The sequence below is a fragment of the Rhinoderma darwinii genome, chromosome 5 (genome assembly GCF_050947455.1).
Source record: "Rhinoderma darwinii isolate aRhiDar2 chromosome 5, aRhiDar2.hap1, whole genome shotgun sequence".
Taxonomy (NCBI): domain Eukaryota; kingdom Metazoa; phylum Chordata; class Amphibia; order Anura; family Rhinodermatidae; genus Rhinoderma; species Rhinoderma darwinii.
This window is the reverse complement of record NC_134691.1, coordinates 54791059-54806301: the sequence shown is the minus strand read 5'-3', so window position 1 is coordinate 54806301 and position 15243 is coordinate 54791059. Positions and strand designations below refer to the sequence as shown.

General features: G+C 48.0%; 1 protein-coding gene across 1 annotated transcript in view; it reads left to right on the top strand.

Moving 5' to 3' along the window:
- The first annotated feature begins 648 nt into the window (after positions 1-648).
- SLC26A7 (solute carrier family 26 member 7) overlaps positions 649-15243 on the top strand; it is an 83499-nt gene continuing 68904 nt past the window's right edge. The window contains exons 1-3 of the mRNA XM_075828067.1: positions 649-850; positions 4699-4809; positions 6728-6897. Of these exons, the coding sequence (XP_075684182.1) occupies positions 649-850; positions 4699-4809; positions 6728-6897 (483 nt within the window). The remainder of the gene's footprint in view (positions 851-4698; positions 4810-6727; positions 6898-15243) is intronic.

Here is a 15243-nt window from a genome sequence, read left to right as displayed (position 1 = left end):
ACAACAGATACCACTGCACAGTAGCTTCAGTTATAAATGGAAGCCACGATGCAGATGTGAACAGAGTCTAAGGGTAGAGAATATAAACATTACTAAAATAAAATATGCAGCAGTCACTTCCTCAATTATTACCTCTGCTCGTCGACATGACGACTCTTCTTCATGTGATAGTACATAGATTACAGCGGGACCGGTCACATAAAGAAGAGTCGTGTCGTCATGAAGTAAGACTGTGCAACTACGCTTCCGGTCCCGAGCCAGCACTATAAAAATCTATTAAAATCTCATATTCTGCGCGACGGAGGACCGGAATGTATATTAGCGAGTGTACTCACATACTGCAGTGAGTACACTGCTAATAATTTTTGGTTCCCACGTGACCATTTTAAGATATTACTAATAAACTGTATTATAATGTCTGCAGAAATACAAGGTGTATAAAGTCAATCCTCTCACAGGGCTCTGTTACAGGTATTGCACAACGTGTTCTGCCTCATACATAGAGGACACATGTACTTGGGCGGGTAGCAATGCAAATCAGGGATTGTCACACAGTACTTTAGCCATTCAGGTGCGGAGAGTATAGGTGGACTAGAGAACGGTGTTACATGGAGCAGCAGAATTAATTTACCAGACTGAAAAATAGAAATGACCAGCAAGAAACCATGCAGGAAAAGTTATTTGTGTTTACTTTGGAAGCGAGTATCTACTATCACCTTGGCAGATGTGAGACGATGGTGGCTAAGAAGAATACCTATACTGGAGTGGGGTCCCAGGTATAAACTACGGGAAAACATCTTGCCAGACATTATCTCAGGAATGATGTTGGGAGTCCAGCAGGTGGCACAAGGTAAGAAATGTATCTATCTATCTATCTATCTATCTATCTATCTATCTATCTATCTATCTATCTATCTATCTATCTATCTATCTATCTATCTATCTATCTATCTATCTATCTATCTATCTATCATCTGTCTACTACCAAAAATATTAAATTTAAACAGCACACGTGTAATAATATAGTGGGTGCAAACAGGGCCAGCTTTAGAGGTGTGCGACCTGTGCCATTGCACAGGGCACATCACTCCAGCAGGTGGAAGGGGGCGCTGCTCTGGCTCCCTTCCCCTGCTTGTTTCAGAAGCGCCCGGAACCAGTGACTCAGCAGCTGCCTTTCCGCCCGGGCGCTTCTCTCAGTGGCGACACCGGGCATGAGGGCGCCCATGGCCAGTGGCACTGCTAGCAGCCGCTGCGACTTCTACAGCGTTAGCAACGCCACATTCATTAGTATCTGCGTACTTAGGACGCAGAAACTATTGAACACTATAAAATGAACACTATATCTCCCTGCTCTTCTATCTACTAGTGCCACTGTAGTTCCCTGAAGGAGCGGAATCCCTGTGTGGCCGGAGATTCTGCTCCTGGACGGAGCGCTTCATCTCTCTGTATATGGACAGTGACATCAGGGGCAACTCCTTCAGCGGAATCCCCATCCACAGCGTTGCTGACGCTGTGCCCGGGGATTCCACTCCAGAAGAAGCCCTTGACGTCACTGTCCATAAATGGACAGAGACGTCAGGGGCTTCTCCTGGAGTGGAATTCCCGATGCTGTGGCTGGAGATTCCACTCCGGGAGAAGCCCCTGACATCACTGTCCATAAATGGACAGAGACGTCAGTGACTTTTCCTGGAGTGGAATCCCCAGTCACAGTGTCGGCAACGCTGTGGACGAGGATTCCGCTGAAGGAGTTGCCCCTGATATCTGTGTCAATATATATATATGGACAGAGACATCAAGCCCTCCGCCCAGGAGTGGAATCCCTGGCCACAGGGGGTTCCGCTCCTTTAGGGATCTACAGTGGTGCTATCTACGGGAAGGGGGAGTGCTTTCTACAAGTGGGCTGTGTTCCACTACCTACAAGGGGGTGTCTTGCACCAGCTACAAGGGGGCTTTGTGGCACTACCTACATGGGGGCTTTGTGGCACTACCTACAAGGGGGCTGTGCGGCACTACTTACAAGGGGGCTGTGTGGCACTACCTATAGGGGGGCTATGTGGCACTAACTACAAGGGGGCTGTGTGGCACTACCTACAAGGGGGCTGTGTGGCACTACCTACAAGTGGGCTGTGTGGCACCACCTATATGGGGGCTGTGTGGCACTACCTACAAGGGGGTTGTGTGGCACTACCTACAAGGGGGTTGTGTGACACTACCTACAAGGGGGCTGTGTTGCGCTACCTACAAGGGGCTGTGTGGCACTATCTACAGTGGGAATCTGTGAGTGGCGGGCTGATTGTCATTTTACTGTGAGTGGCGGCGGGCTGATGGTCATTTTACTGTGAGTGGGGGGCTGATGGTCTTCAAGTGGTTTCCACCTCTGACGTCCAATTGAAATTAATAGGAGGCAGAAAATACCTGTGACGCTCGTTTGTAGTGCTTTTTTGCCAGCGTATTTTGCATTATCTTTTATGGCGTAAAAAAAATGCAAAGAAAAATGTCAAATAATGCTGCCAATTCAAAATCTGCCTCAAAATTCCTGAAAGAATTTTGAGGCTGATTTTTTCTGCCTTACAAAAAACGCTGTGTGAACATACCCTAAGAGTGTAGTGCTTGTTTTTAGCCATTTTCCGTTTTTCTCTAAACAATTTTTGGTAGGGGTGCCTGGAGAATTTTTTTTTTCCGGGAGTGCCTCCAGCCTGAAAATGTTGGGAAACTCTGTACTAGGCTACAGCCTACAAAAGGATCCCATCGTGGAGCAGCTCAGTTCGTCATGGGAACGGGGCCTAGGTGTGTACAATTTTTTGTTTGTTTGGGGGCACTGTCTACAAGAGGGAGGTGGGGGCTGTATGGCACGATCTACAAGGGGGAGGTGGGGGGGATGTATGGCACTATATACAGAGAGGCTGTATGGCACAACCTGCAGGGGGGCACTATCTACAAGGGGGGGCTGTGTGTGGGAGCCAAGGGAGGGGGCATTATACTGTGTGGAGGCCACTAAGCTCACAATATACTGTGTAGGGGCACTTCAAGGGGCAATATACTGTGTGTGGCACTTAGGGGGCATAATACTGTGTGGGCACAATTAGAGGAAAAAAATACTGTGTCCTTGAAGGGGTTATGATGTATTATGAAATATTATTATTATACTGTATGGGGGCACTAAAGGGGCATTATACTGAGGGGGCACTATATAGGGCATTATAATGTGGCGGGGCATTATAATTTTTTATGGGTCATTTTTTTTATGATGGGGTGGGGTGCCGAAAGATAATTTTGCATGGGGCGCTATCTATGCTAAGGCCGGCCCTGGGTGCAAAGCAGATAGAACTTAATCCACAGCTCAAAATACCATATGAGAAAACTTCAAGGGGCAATATACTGTGTGTGGCACTTAGGGGGCATAATACTGTGTGGGCACAAACCATAGGTTTCCGTTTGCATCACCATTCATATCTATGGTGACGGATCCGGTACAAATGGTTTACGTTTGTCTTCCTTGTGCAAGGGTTCCGTCGTTTTGACAGAAGCAATACCGTAGTCGACTTGTTTCAGTCAGGGTTCCGTTCTGACGGAACACCTGAACGGAGCCCTGAAGCAGATTTGAACGAAGCGTAAATCAGAGAATATGTAACAAATAGATGTACTTGTAATATATAGGACTGAAAAACATATTTAATTTTTGTGCATCTAACTTTTTATATTCCTATAAAAAAATCGAGACAAAATATTGTGGTACCACTAGGATTCTCTTCGGTTACTTCTATGTACTTTAGCTGCTACAAGTGTGTGGGTGCTTCTGCCACTGGAGATAACCCCCTCTTTGTGCGTCCCTGCTATTGTATGTAAATTAAACTGAACACACCAGGCATCTATTATGTGTGATGTCCAGGAAAGAGCGGGCAGGCTGTACATTTCCTCACCCTATAGATTTCTTTATTCTCATCTGATTCTGATGGCGGGGTGTGAATGAATCTTGTGCTGCTAAATTGAGAGATTACTGGACACAATCTGTAGCATTGCCCTTTAACACATTCACACCCATGTATTATGCCTTGCGTCACTGGGATTAGTACGGTAAAGTTACATCATACTGGGCACTGCGCCACCATGCATAATATTTTACTTTGACTTCTGACACAGTCAATTAAGGCTCTGTTCACATTATGCCTGAGCCTTCTGTCAGATGTATATGTTGGGAATATTGCCCGATGAATACTTCTGACATATGCCGCTGCATAGGCATACAGTGGCATACGTTGCTGATAGGTTCCCATGTAAATAAATTGTATACTGCATTCTATACCTTTTTTTACAGGATGCTATGCTTTTCTATACAGCAAAAAAAAAGGTATACCAGCCCGACGAAGATCAATAGGACCCTCTTTTGACACCCGTCGGGTGAATGGAGGCCTATGAATACTTTTGGCGTATACATGTAGGGTTCAAACATGTTGTGAACAGAGCCTGAGTGTGACAAAGTGGAATATTATTATGTAGAAAAAACTTTCAGTGACACAAAACCATTTGAGGGATACATTTAGTATGGGACTGTTACTAGAAATGATTGACTTTCATTGACTATGTTTTACCCTTCAAGTATTCTGACAGTAGTGAGCCCGTTTGACACAACATTGCCTCATTTCTCTTTATTCCGAAATATTCTTCTATAGTAATGATCATACTTATAATTACTTGCAGGTCTTGCCTTTGCAGTCATGTCATCAGTTCACCCTGTGTTTGGGTTGTATGGCTCCTTCTTTCCTCCGTTGTTATATGCCATATTTGGGATGAGTCGTCATGTTGCAATGGGTGAGATTAAAAAACTTTACTATATTTTGTGGCGAACGACTTCCAGCACCTTATGGCAGATAACAGGAAAGGGTTAAAGTTCACTGCAAGCTACTATTTATATTTATACAGAGTCCTTAAAGGGGTTTTCAAGCCAATAAAAATTGATGGCCTCCTCAGGATAAGCCATCAATAACTGATGGGTCGGGGTCCGACTCCCGGGACCCCCGCCGATTAGCTCTTCCAAAGGGGCCGCATCACTCGTACAAGCGCTTCTTCCCCTTCATTTCTTCTTGCTCACTGTGAATCTTCGACCATCTTAGTGAATCTTAGTGGCAATTCACAGGTATTGCAGCCTTTTCTCCCTGAATCGGCGCTAAATGCATGTCCACGATTTACAGCGAACAAGAAGATATGACTGCTGCCCCTTTAAAACAGCTGATTGGTGGGAGTCCTAGGAGTCAGAACCAGATCCATCAGCTATTGATAACCTATCCAGAGGAGGCCATCAATTTTTATTGGCTGGAAAACGCCTTTAACTGTACTGCTCTATGCTAATATTTTATAAGTGTACTTACCTACTTTTAAGGATCAATTTTAGGATGATTTGAGATTTATATTCTATGTAAACCCTGCCCATAAGTACAGGCCACGTCCCGGGTGCTTTCATTGAGAGCGCAATCAGAATGACCCTATAAACAGAGACAGCCGAGTGTCTATGATAAAATTCTGTCTGCCTGCAGCAGCCACTAGGGGGAGCTTACTTCATAGTTATTTATACAACTCCTATTAAAGTCATTTGAGTAGACAAGTATTTTAATGAGATGTCAGAGCTCCAATTTTTTTTATACATACCTTGATACTCCAGTCCCCTTCACACATAAGTAGAAGAATATTTTCAGCCCTATGCTGACACTATTGTAACTAATCTGTATTCAGTCTCCTTAGGCATCAATAGAAACTGCCGCCTAATGAGGTCTATAGGAACTGAATATGGTCTAGCCCACTTTGGGTTTGTTCGCACGACGGTCTTCAGCACTCTGATTTAGACGCTTTTTCCGCACCGGAATTAGCATGGGAAACGCTTCTATTTTACCTCCCATTGTTTATAATAGGAAACAGCACCATAGTTCAGACGGCACTACATTTTTAGCGCACTGAATCATGATCCGCGACGTTGAGAAAAAAGGCGTCTTGACCTATCTAGGCCTGGAATCTGCCTGAAAATTTCCATTGAAATCAATAGGGGGCAGAATGCTTTCAGCGCTATTTTGTGCGCTAAAAAGCGACAAAAAATGTGTGCTGTTTATACGCCTCAAAATCAAAACCTTCAGTGGGCTGTTTTAAAAAAACGCTAAAAAAAAACGTGTCAAAATCAGCGTGGAATTTGAAATCAGCGACTGATTTTTCCGCCTCAATTTAAAGGAGCACTCCCACAATTTTTTTTTATTCTCTGGCCTATTAGAGAGGCACATTATGTATATTGAGATGAAGGTAATATTCTTACCGGTGGCTGTATTTGTGAGTTATCCACTCCCTTCTTGTCCTCAGCTGTGTCATGCCTCCACCAATAGGACTCTCCAACTGCCACAGCGTCTCATGTCTGGACAGGAAGTCTCTATTCATTACAATCACAGCTAGAAACTGACTTCCTGTTCACACATGAGACACTGAAAAATTTTGTGGGAGTGCTCCTTTAAGACCGTGGGAACATACAGAAAGTCTGAAAGGAAATGAGAGCTGAAGGTCCACAAAAACGAGTGTAAAAGACATTAGTACAATAGTATTGTAGCCCTTCACAATGAATCAGATATTGACCTTTCATTTGAGGGTTAGAAAGTGGAGGACATTTTTTTAAATGACCCCCTACGCATATTTATCCTCAGAATTATGTATTTCTGGTGACGTAATCTGCATGTTGTATTTGTTTGTATTGCAGGGACTTTCGCTATCACATCGTTGATATCTTGTGCAGCCGTTGAGCGGCTTGTTCCATTAAACAGCAGCAATGTCACCAATTCCTCGCTGAATGACCTGGGTTTATCTGACTTTGAAATGCAAAGAATAGGAGTTGCTGCAGCTGTGACATTTTTAGGAGGGGTCATCCAGGTAGAAGTCTCACATTTGTTCATATACTAGTATATAATTTGCAGTTATCAGCCAATAGCCATACATTTTACATGCTACTGTAATGTTTTTTCTTTTGCTTCCCAACAGTAGAGGATTTATGCATTGAAGGGGCAGACATAGTAGAGATGTACAGAGTAGTTAATTCATGCAGTGACCGCTAGATGGTCTTTGGGCCCTTGAAGGAGCATGGGTATTAGTGCCGTTGACTATAATGGGCTGCCTCTGAAAAAGCAAAGCCGAGATGCTGCCACTTTGTTCTAGTGGTCAACGGGGTCATAGTGGTCGAATTTCCACCAATCAGACATTAATGTCATATCCCAGTGACATGCCATCAATGTCTGTAGTAAGATAACCCCTTCAAAACTTGGGAAAAGCATGTGTATCTCAAAAAAAATTTTTTGCTTTTCCAATAAAGTCAATGGAGTGCAAAATGGCTGCATCAACGGTCTAAGACCTCATGCACACGACCATGCATTTGCGGCCATATGTTATCCGCAATTGCTACCTTATGAGCCAATGCACACGACCGTTGTTTCCACGGTCTGTGCATTGCCCGGAGCCCGGACCTTAAAAAAATTAGGACATGTCATTATACGGTCCGCAATTGCGGTCCGGGCTCATTAAAATCAATGCGCGTCTTGTGTGTGCACAGTCTGTGATTGAGAACGGCCCACACATGGCACTACACGGCCCGTCCGTGCCGTAATCACGGACCACGCACACCTCTAAAGTCGTGTGCATGAGGCATAATACATTCCCCATAAAGGGTTCATATACTTCAGTGACCCCGACCCTATTGGTACCAAACAGATTACATGTACATACCCCGAGCAGTGGAGAAGCGAGAGGATACTAGAGATTTTATATTATACAGTATGTTCTAATATGTTGCTTATGGGAAAACTCCATTCAGGAATCTCACATAATGTTTGTATGTTTTCTATTGTTGTACATCACATGCAAAGTTACAGTATGGTTTCTACATTATAGCAACTAGTGACTGTTATCTCCATTACAATTTTTTCCAGAACGGGGGTTACCCGACTCCCTAGTGAGGCAGCCCCCAAACACCTCATCCAGGTGAACAAAGAGGTGGCCGCACACATTCATTAATTTCTAAGAGAGTGACGGAAACAGCTGAGCACGTGGTCACATCTCCATTCATTCTCCACCTAAATGTGGCAGCCGAGGGTATGGTGACGCCCATTCTGAAGCTAGGTGACCCTATTCTAGAGATAGGTGCAGGTCCCACAGCTAGGACCCACATTTATCAGACATTTATGGCATATCCCATTGGGAATATTACTTTAAATGAAATACTTAGATGATATTATATTACAGTCAGTTCATATTGTAGCTATTGGATAGTACATTTTCTTAAGGTTGGACTTCATAACAGTCACTAGAAGTTAGTTGTACGTCTGCATTCACAGCATTTCCCTAATGCATATCCAGAATTGTTTCCAATTATTCCCCAATTTATTTTTCGTACTGTATATTATTTTTCTTACATGCATCTCTTTATACAACTTATCTATAATATAAGCTTTGTCTATGAGCATAACTAGATGTTTGACACACTACATATAATAGCGTTAATAGAGTGGAAGTTGATATAATCAGAAAAAGATTAGATAATAGAAAGGACAGAAAAGAAAATGAAGGTTATCCAGGGTTATTATAAGTATGGCTGCTGAACCTATATACAGTCTTATACTGTTAATTGAATAAGTTTTTTATATTATATCCATGTCACTTTCTAGAAGGGGCTGGACGGAGCCTGCAGGGCTGAAGGGGAAGCCTCCATGACCTCCCTGGTAGGGAAAGGGTTAACTGGTGAGGGAGAGTTGGAGGGAGTTGGAGGGGGTCAGGGAGGAGTCAGGGGGCCGTTGCTGCTCTTTCCGCTGTTTTCGGCATTGAGCCGGAAGCAGCGGAAGGAGTAGCACAGTAAGGACAAGCTCCCCGTTGCCCGCGCTCGTACAGCATGTCAGAGGCATTTTTTTTAGAGCAGCTGCGTGCTGCTGCTGTGCACCACGGTCCCGGATGGCTGGAGGAGACCGTGGCTGCATTAGCGAGGATCCCGGACGCCGTGTTGCCACGTCAGGCCCGGCGTTCGGGGTCTGTTGCAGGGGACAGGCTCCCCTCCCCCGGCCCCCTTCCTAGCATGGCGGCAGGGGGGGGAGTCGGCAACAACTGCTCCTGTCCGGAGCAGGCAGAGAGCGTTGCCGGGGGTGACGGCGACGCAGGCCGGGTCGACCCGTCCCTCCCGGCGGTCTCGACCTCCAGAGCGCCTCAGTCCTGAGACAGTCCCGCGGACACGGCGTCGCAGAGGGAGCCCGATCTCGGACGCTGCAGGCCAGGCAGCTGGGGGGACCGCCCCTTCCCAGGCCCTGCGTCCTGGCAGGAATCCCAAGCCGCGACGGGGTCCGGCGGTGAGCAGGGATTCGCAGGCCGGGCTCCCTGTCACCCCTCCACCATCGGATGGAAGATCTGGAGGACGAGGTACGGCCGCCCCGCCTGGTGATGTTCCGGCCAGGGGGCAGGCCTCTTCAGGATCATCGAGACGGACGCCTAGATCTGCAGCGACGTTGAGGCAACAGGTCCAGTCGGAAGTCTGGGTTCCATCGGTCGGGCGGCAGGTTGCCGGCCCATCAGTCAGCGCTTCATCATCTCCGATCCGAAGATGTCGGTGGGATGGCCAGTCGTCTGCGAGAGAGGAGCTGGAGGAAGGTGAACTGGACGTGTATCGTCGAGGTCAGGATGGTCCGGCTGACGGGAACACAGCGCCTGTGCGGCCCGGTGAGTGTGTAACTCCATCATTGTCGTATCCAGCGATTTTTATGTCGGGTGTCAGCGGGGGGGCTGCTAGCGTCGCATCGGTGGCCGGTAGTGGCGCGGGCGGGCGCGATGGCGCGGGTCTGGCAGATTTAGTGGGTTGCTTGAGGGAGCTGGTCGGGCGCCTAGATAGGGCTGCGGCGCCTGTAGTTTCGGAAGTGTCCCCGGCGGTAGTGTGGGAGGGCCCCAGGGACGTGGGATTGGTACAGGCGCGGCCCGTGCTGGCGGTTAGGGAGGCGGTCGCGGTGTCGGTACAGACCGAGGCACAAAAGGATGGCGATCGGGTGCATATTGATGACCGTGCTCGGGGGGAGGTGTACGTTTGTTTCGAAGGTCCGTTGGGGGCGCATTTAAAGCAGGAGGTGCGCGAGCGGATCTGGAAGGACGAATATGTGGAGTTTTTTTCTCTCTTGCCGCTCGCTAAATTTAATTTGGATAAGAGCAAGCGGGACGAGAGTAAAAAGGACGAGGAAGAACGGCGGCGGTATAGGCTTATCCCGCAAACGTTCGTTAATTGGTCGCAGGCGTTCGCCATATTGGCTAGTGTGATAGGGGAAAAGGCGCCGGAAAATTGTTCGGCGTTGTTTTGTTATTTTGATGCCATTGGGGAGGCTCATAGGGCGTATGGGGGTCAGGCGTGGCTGCGGTACGATGAGCAATTCCGTCAGCGAAAAGCGGTTCGGCCGGCGATTCGGTGGGACCAGAAGGATATTGCTCTCTGGTTACGGGTTACGGCTCCGGTTAGGCAGTCCTTTCCCGGGAGCGCCGGCCAGGGAGGCCAGTCTAGTCAGGTTGGACAAAGCGGCGGGGGAAAGGCGGGTTTTTGCTGGCAATTTAATGAAGGCCAGTGTAAGTTCGGGGCCACGTGCAAGTTCAAGCACGTGTGTTCCGAGTGTAATGGGGCTTCACACGGGGCGGCAAAATGTCTGCGAAAAAAGAGGTCAGGAAACCAGCCTTCCGCGGCTGGTCAAGGGGGTGTCGCCGGTGAGGGTGGAAAAGATGGCCCCTTATCTAAATGAGTATCCGGATAGGGCGGCGGCTAAGTTGCTTTACGAAGGGTTTCGTGTTGGTTTTGTTATTCCTCCGCCTCCTTATGAGGTTCCGGTTACGCGGAGGAATTTAAAATCGGCTTACTTGCATGCAAAAGTCGTGTCGGAAAAGTTGTTAAAAGAAGTTTCGTTGGGCCGCATGTCGGGGCCGTTTGTTGAGTCGCCTGTAAAAGATTTAGTTGTGTCCCCGTTGGGTATTGTCCCTAAACGCGAGCCCGGAAAATTTCGTTTGATTCAACATTTATCGTATCCCAAGGGTTCGTCGGTAAATGACGGGATTGATCACGAGTTGTGCTCCGTAGTTTATACCTCATTCGATAAGGCGGTGGGGTTAGTGCGGGCTGCGGGTCCAGGTGCGCTGCTAGCAAAAACCGACATCGAGGCGGCGTTCAGGTTGTTGCCGGTTCATCCAGAAAGCCAACGGCTGTTGGGTTGTTTTTGGAATGGGGCTTTTTACGTGGATCGGTGCCTTCCGATGGGGTGTTCCCTTTCTTGTGCATACTTCGAGGCGTTTAGTAGCTTCGTGGAGTGGGTAACGAGGGGAGTATCCGGGGTCGACTCGTTGATCCATTACTTAGATGATTTTTTGTGCGTTGGCCCGGGGGGTTCGCCGGTTTGCGGTAATTTGCTTCATGCACTACAGAAGGTGGCGAGGGATTTTGGGATTCCTTTGGCGCCAGAAAAAACGGAGGGCCCGGTAACGACGATTTGTTTTTTGGGAATCGAAATAGACTCGGTGGCAATGGAGTGTCGTCTCCCTGCGGATAAGTTGGGTGCTTTGAGGCTGGAGGTACGGCGGGCTTGTAGAATGAAGAAAATGACGCTGCGGGAGCTTCAGTCGCTGCTGGGGAAGTTGAATTTCGCCTGCCGGATTATGCCGATGGGGAGGGTGTTCGGTAGGAGGTTGGCGGCGGCAACGGCGGGAGTGCGTGCGTCGCATCATTTTGTGCGGCTCAAGGAGGAGCACCGAGCTGATCTTCAGGTTTGGGATGACTTCTTGGGCCAGTACAATGGTCGCTCGCTATGGATGGCCCCAGCGCAGGATACGAGTGATTTGAATATTTTTACGGATGCGGCTGGGGCAGGCGGTTTTGGAGCTTACGGGGGAGGTCCGTGGTGCGCAGGTCAATGGCCGGCTAGCTGGGTGTCCAGTGGACTCACGCGGAATCTGGCCCTGCTCGAGCTGTTTCCCATCGTGGTGGCGGCTACCATTTGGGGGGACAGGCTCAGGGATAAGAAGGTCCGTTTTTACTGCGACAACATGGGGGTGGTGCTTGCCATTAATAACATCACGGCGTCCTCTCCTCCGGTAGTTCAATTGTTGCGACATTTAGTGTTGGTGTGTTTGTCGTTGAACGCGTGGGTGGTGGCGGTGCATGTCCCGGGTGTACGGAATTGTATCGCTGATGCTCTTTCTCGCTCGCAGTGGGACCGGTTTCGGCAATTGGCACCGGGAGCGGAACGTCTCGGTTTGGCTTGTCCGGAACATCTTTGGGATCTGGTATCGGTCCCGTAGGACAACTGTTACAAAGGTCTTTGGCGCGCACGACGTGGAGTGCTTATGCTGCTTGTTGGAGGCAGTGGGAGGAGTGGGTAAGAGAGTTGGTTGACGTCAATACGGATAGAGACAGGTTGGTGGCACTTTTGTACTGGTTAGGGGACGCCTGGGAGGCGGGGTTTTCAGTGGCGAAGGTGAACCGGTTCATATCTGCGGTGGCGTTTGGGTTTAAGTTGCGGGGCTTTCAGGATGTATCAAAGGAATTTCTGGTATCGCAGGCTTTGAAGGGGTTGCGCCGAGGTAGGGTGGAGGCGGATAGTAGAAGGCCTGTGTCGTTTGCTTTGCTTAGCTCGTTGGGCGGTTCATTAGCATCGGTCTGTCGTTCTTCAGACGAAATGGATTTGTTTCGGTTGGCTTTTTCGTTAGCGTTCTTTGGGGCATTTAGAATAGGTGAGTTGGTGTCGCCAAGTACCAAACAGGCAGGGGGGCTGAGATCTGGGGAGGTGAGCCTATTCGCAGATCGGCTGGAGGTATGGTTGCGTCGGTCAAAAACTGACCAAGTAGGGAAGGGTAAACTGATAGTTTTGTTCGCCCTCCCGGGGTCGGTTATGTGCCCAGTAGAGTGCATGCGGGGTTTTACGCCAAAAAGGGGGTCTCCAGATTTGCCTTTGTTACGTCATGTGGACGGGTCGTTTTTGTCCAGGTTTCAGTTTGGAGCTGTATTTAAAAAATGTTTGATGGCGGTTGGTGTTGCGGCAGGCTCATATTCATCTCATTCCTTCAGGATTGGCGCAGCAACAGAAGCGGGGCGCTGGGGGCTGGATGATGAGGGGGTGCGGCGTATTGGTCGTTGGGAGTCCAACAGGTTTAAGTCCTATGTCCGCCCCCATATGTTATGAATTTTTGTTGTTAACGCTTTAAAAATGTTATATGGTGGTGCCTAATTGTTTTTTCCGTTTCAGATTCGCCTCCGTGTTTGGTGTGGTTGATGGGTCATTCTTATGTGCACTGGGGGGCTTTGAGGGCGGACGTCCGCCCGGATGGTCGCCAGTTGCGCATTCCGCGACAGGATGCGGTTGTGCATTGGCTGGGATTTAGAGGTATGTCGTGGAGCAGGGTGTTGGCGGAATTCCAGACATATGCTCGGCTTGATAGGGTTCCTGGAGGTCTTAGTGTTGCACGTGGGTGGGAATGACTTAGTAGTCCGCCCCTTTCGTGAGTTGGTGCGGGATATCAAACATGATATGTTGTGTTTGTGGGTATCTTATCCCAAGTTGGTGATAGTGTGGTCGGACATAGTCCCAAGAAAGCATTGGCGGTTAGCTAGATCTGTGGAGAGAGTCAATAAGGCTCGCATTAAAGTTAATCGGGCGGTGTCCCGTTTTGTGGCAAAAAACGGGGGCATTTGCGTGAGGCATAGGGATTTGGAGTCAGGAGTGGGGAATTTCTGGAGGAGTGACGGGGTTCATCTGACCGAGGTTGGCATTGATCTTTGGAGCTTGGCGATAGCAGAAGGCATAGAAAGGGCGGTGGTGGTGTGGAGGAACTCACAGGCTTAAGGTGGTCAAGGCCTGTTTCGCTGTGGCGGGGGGAGTCCTTGAGGCCAGTCAGTACAAAATGGTGGGGTGGTCGCATCGGGGGTATGCGTCCCCCAAAAAAGGTACATGGTTGAAGACTTCATCGGGTGTTATCCCTTTGAAGTGGTCTTCTGGTAGAAGGTATATCACTTGAAGGCTTCATCGGGTGTTATCCCTTTGAAGTGGACTTCTAGTGGTCGGTATATCACTTGAGGGCTTCATCGGGTGTTATCCCCTTGAAGTGGACTTCTAGTGGTTGGAGCCATATGCAGAGGTGAACGGTGCTTCCGAGCTTGTTTACGGCTGGAGGTAATTAGTGGTTTGCAGATGGCTAACTCGGTGTGTTCTTAAAAAAGGAATATCTGAAAGGGCTTCAAGGACTTCCTCTGCTCGGGTTAATGTTAACGTTAAATTGTTATTTACGTTTCTGACCCATGTTGGGTCATGTGAATTATTAGAAGGAATTCTCTGGTGGATTCCTAACTAGTTATCCGAAGGTTTCGGATTTAAATTGTTTTTATAAAACTGTAAAATTAATAAACGGCTGCTGTGGCCATTTCACATCCAACCTCGGTGTCACGTGTCTTTCCTAAAGGTGGGGGTGGGGGGATAGGATGGGGTAAAGGAAGGTTCGTTAACACACGACTCTACTTAGGCAGGTCATGCAATAGTCCATATTGGTTCTTGGGGCTATCTGACTATACTCTACTAATGGGTAAGGCAATTTGATTGTGGCACCCTGTGGGATTTTGTTTACATGCATAGTGGTTAGGGCTTTGCACTAGTGGCAGCCTTTTTTTCAGACCTCCGTCTGTGCATACATTGATTATTTTCTCCTGCCAGAAACTACAGTGTTCCTAGTGACACCATTTCCCACCCTTTCCTTCGGTGGATATGCTAATATTTGCCTTGCACGGTCTACATTACCATCTCTGTGATAGCCACTCTGGTGGAGTTACTGTGTACATACATGACATTACTTTTCCTGTACTAGTCCTGAGTTCCATCCTGTATTATACTCCAGAGCTGCACTCACTATTCTGCTAATAGAGTTACTGTTTGCACTGTGTGCTTTTTGGCTTCTTAAGGCTTCATTCACAGGACAGTTAAAAACAGCAATGCGACGGCTATTTTTTCAACTGCCGTCACATGTCCGTTTTCAGAACAGTGATGTTCTGTGGGTGTATTCACATGGCCGTTTTTTAACGGCCCGTGAATACTGGCCATCCAAAAATAGGACATGTCCTAATTTTGTCAGTTTTAACGGCCAGATGGCCCCCATAGAAGTCAATGAATCCGTTTTTAATGGCCGTCAATACTTGTAACAACCATTAAAAACGGATCTGTGACATGGGGATCAAGAGAC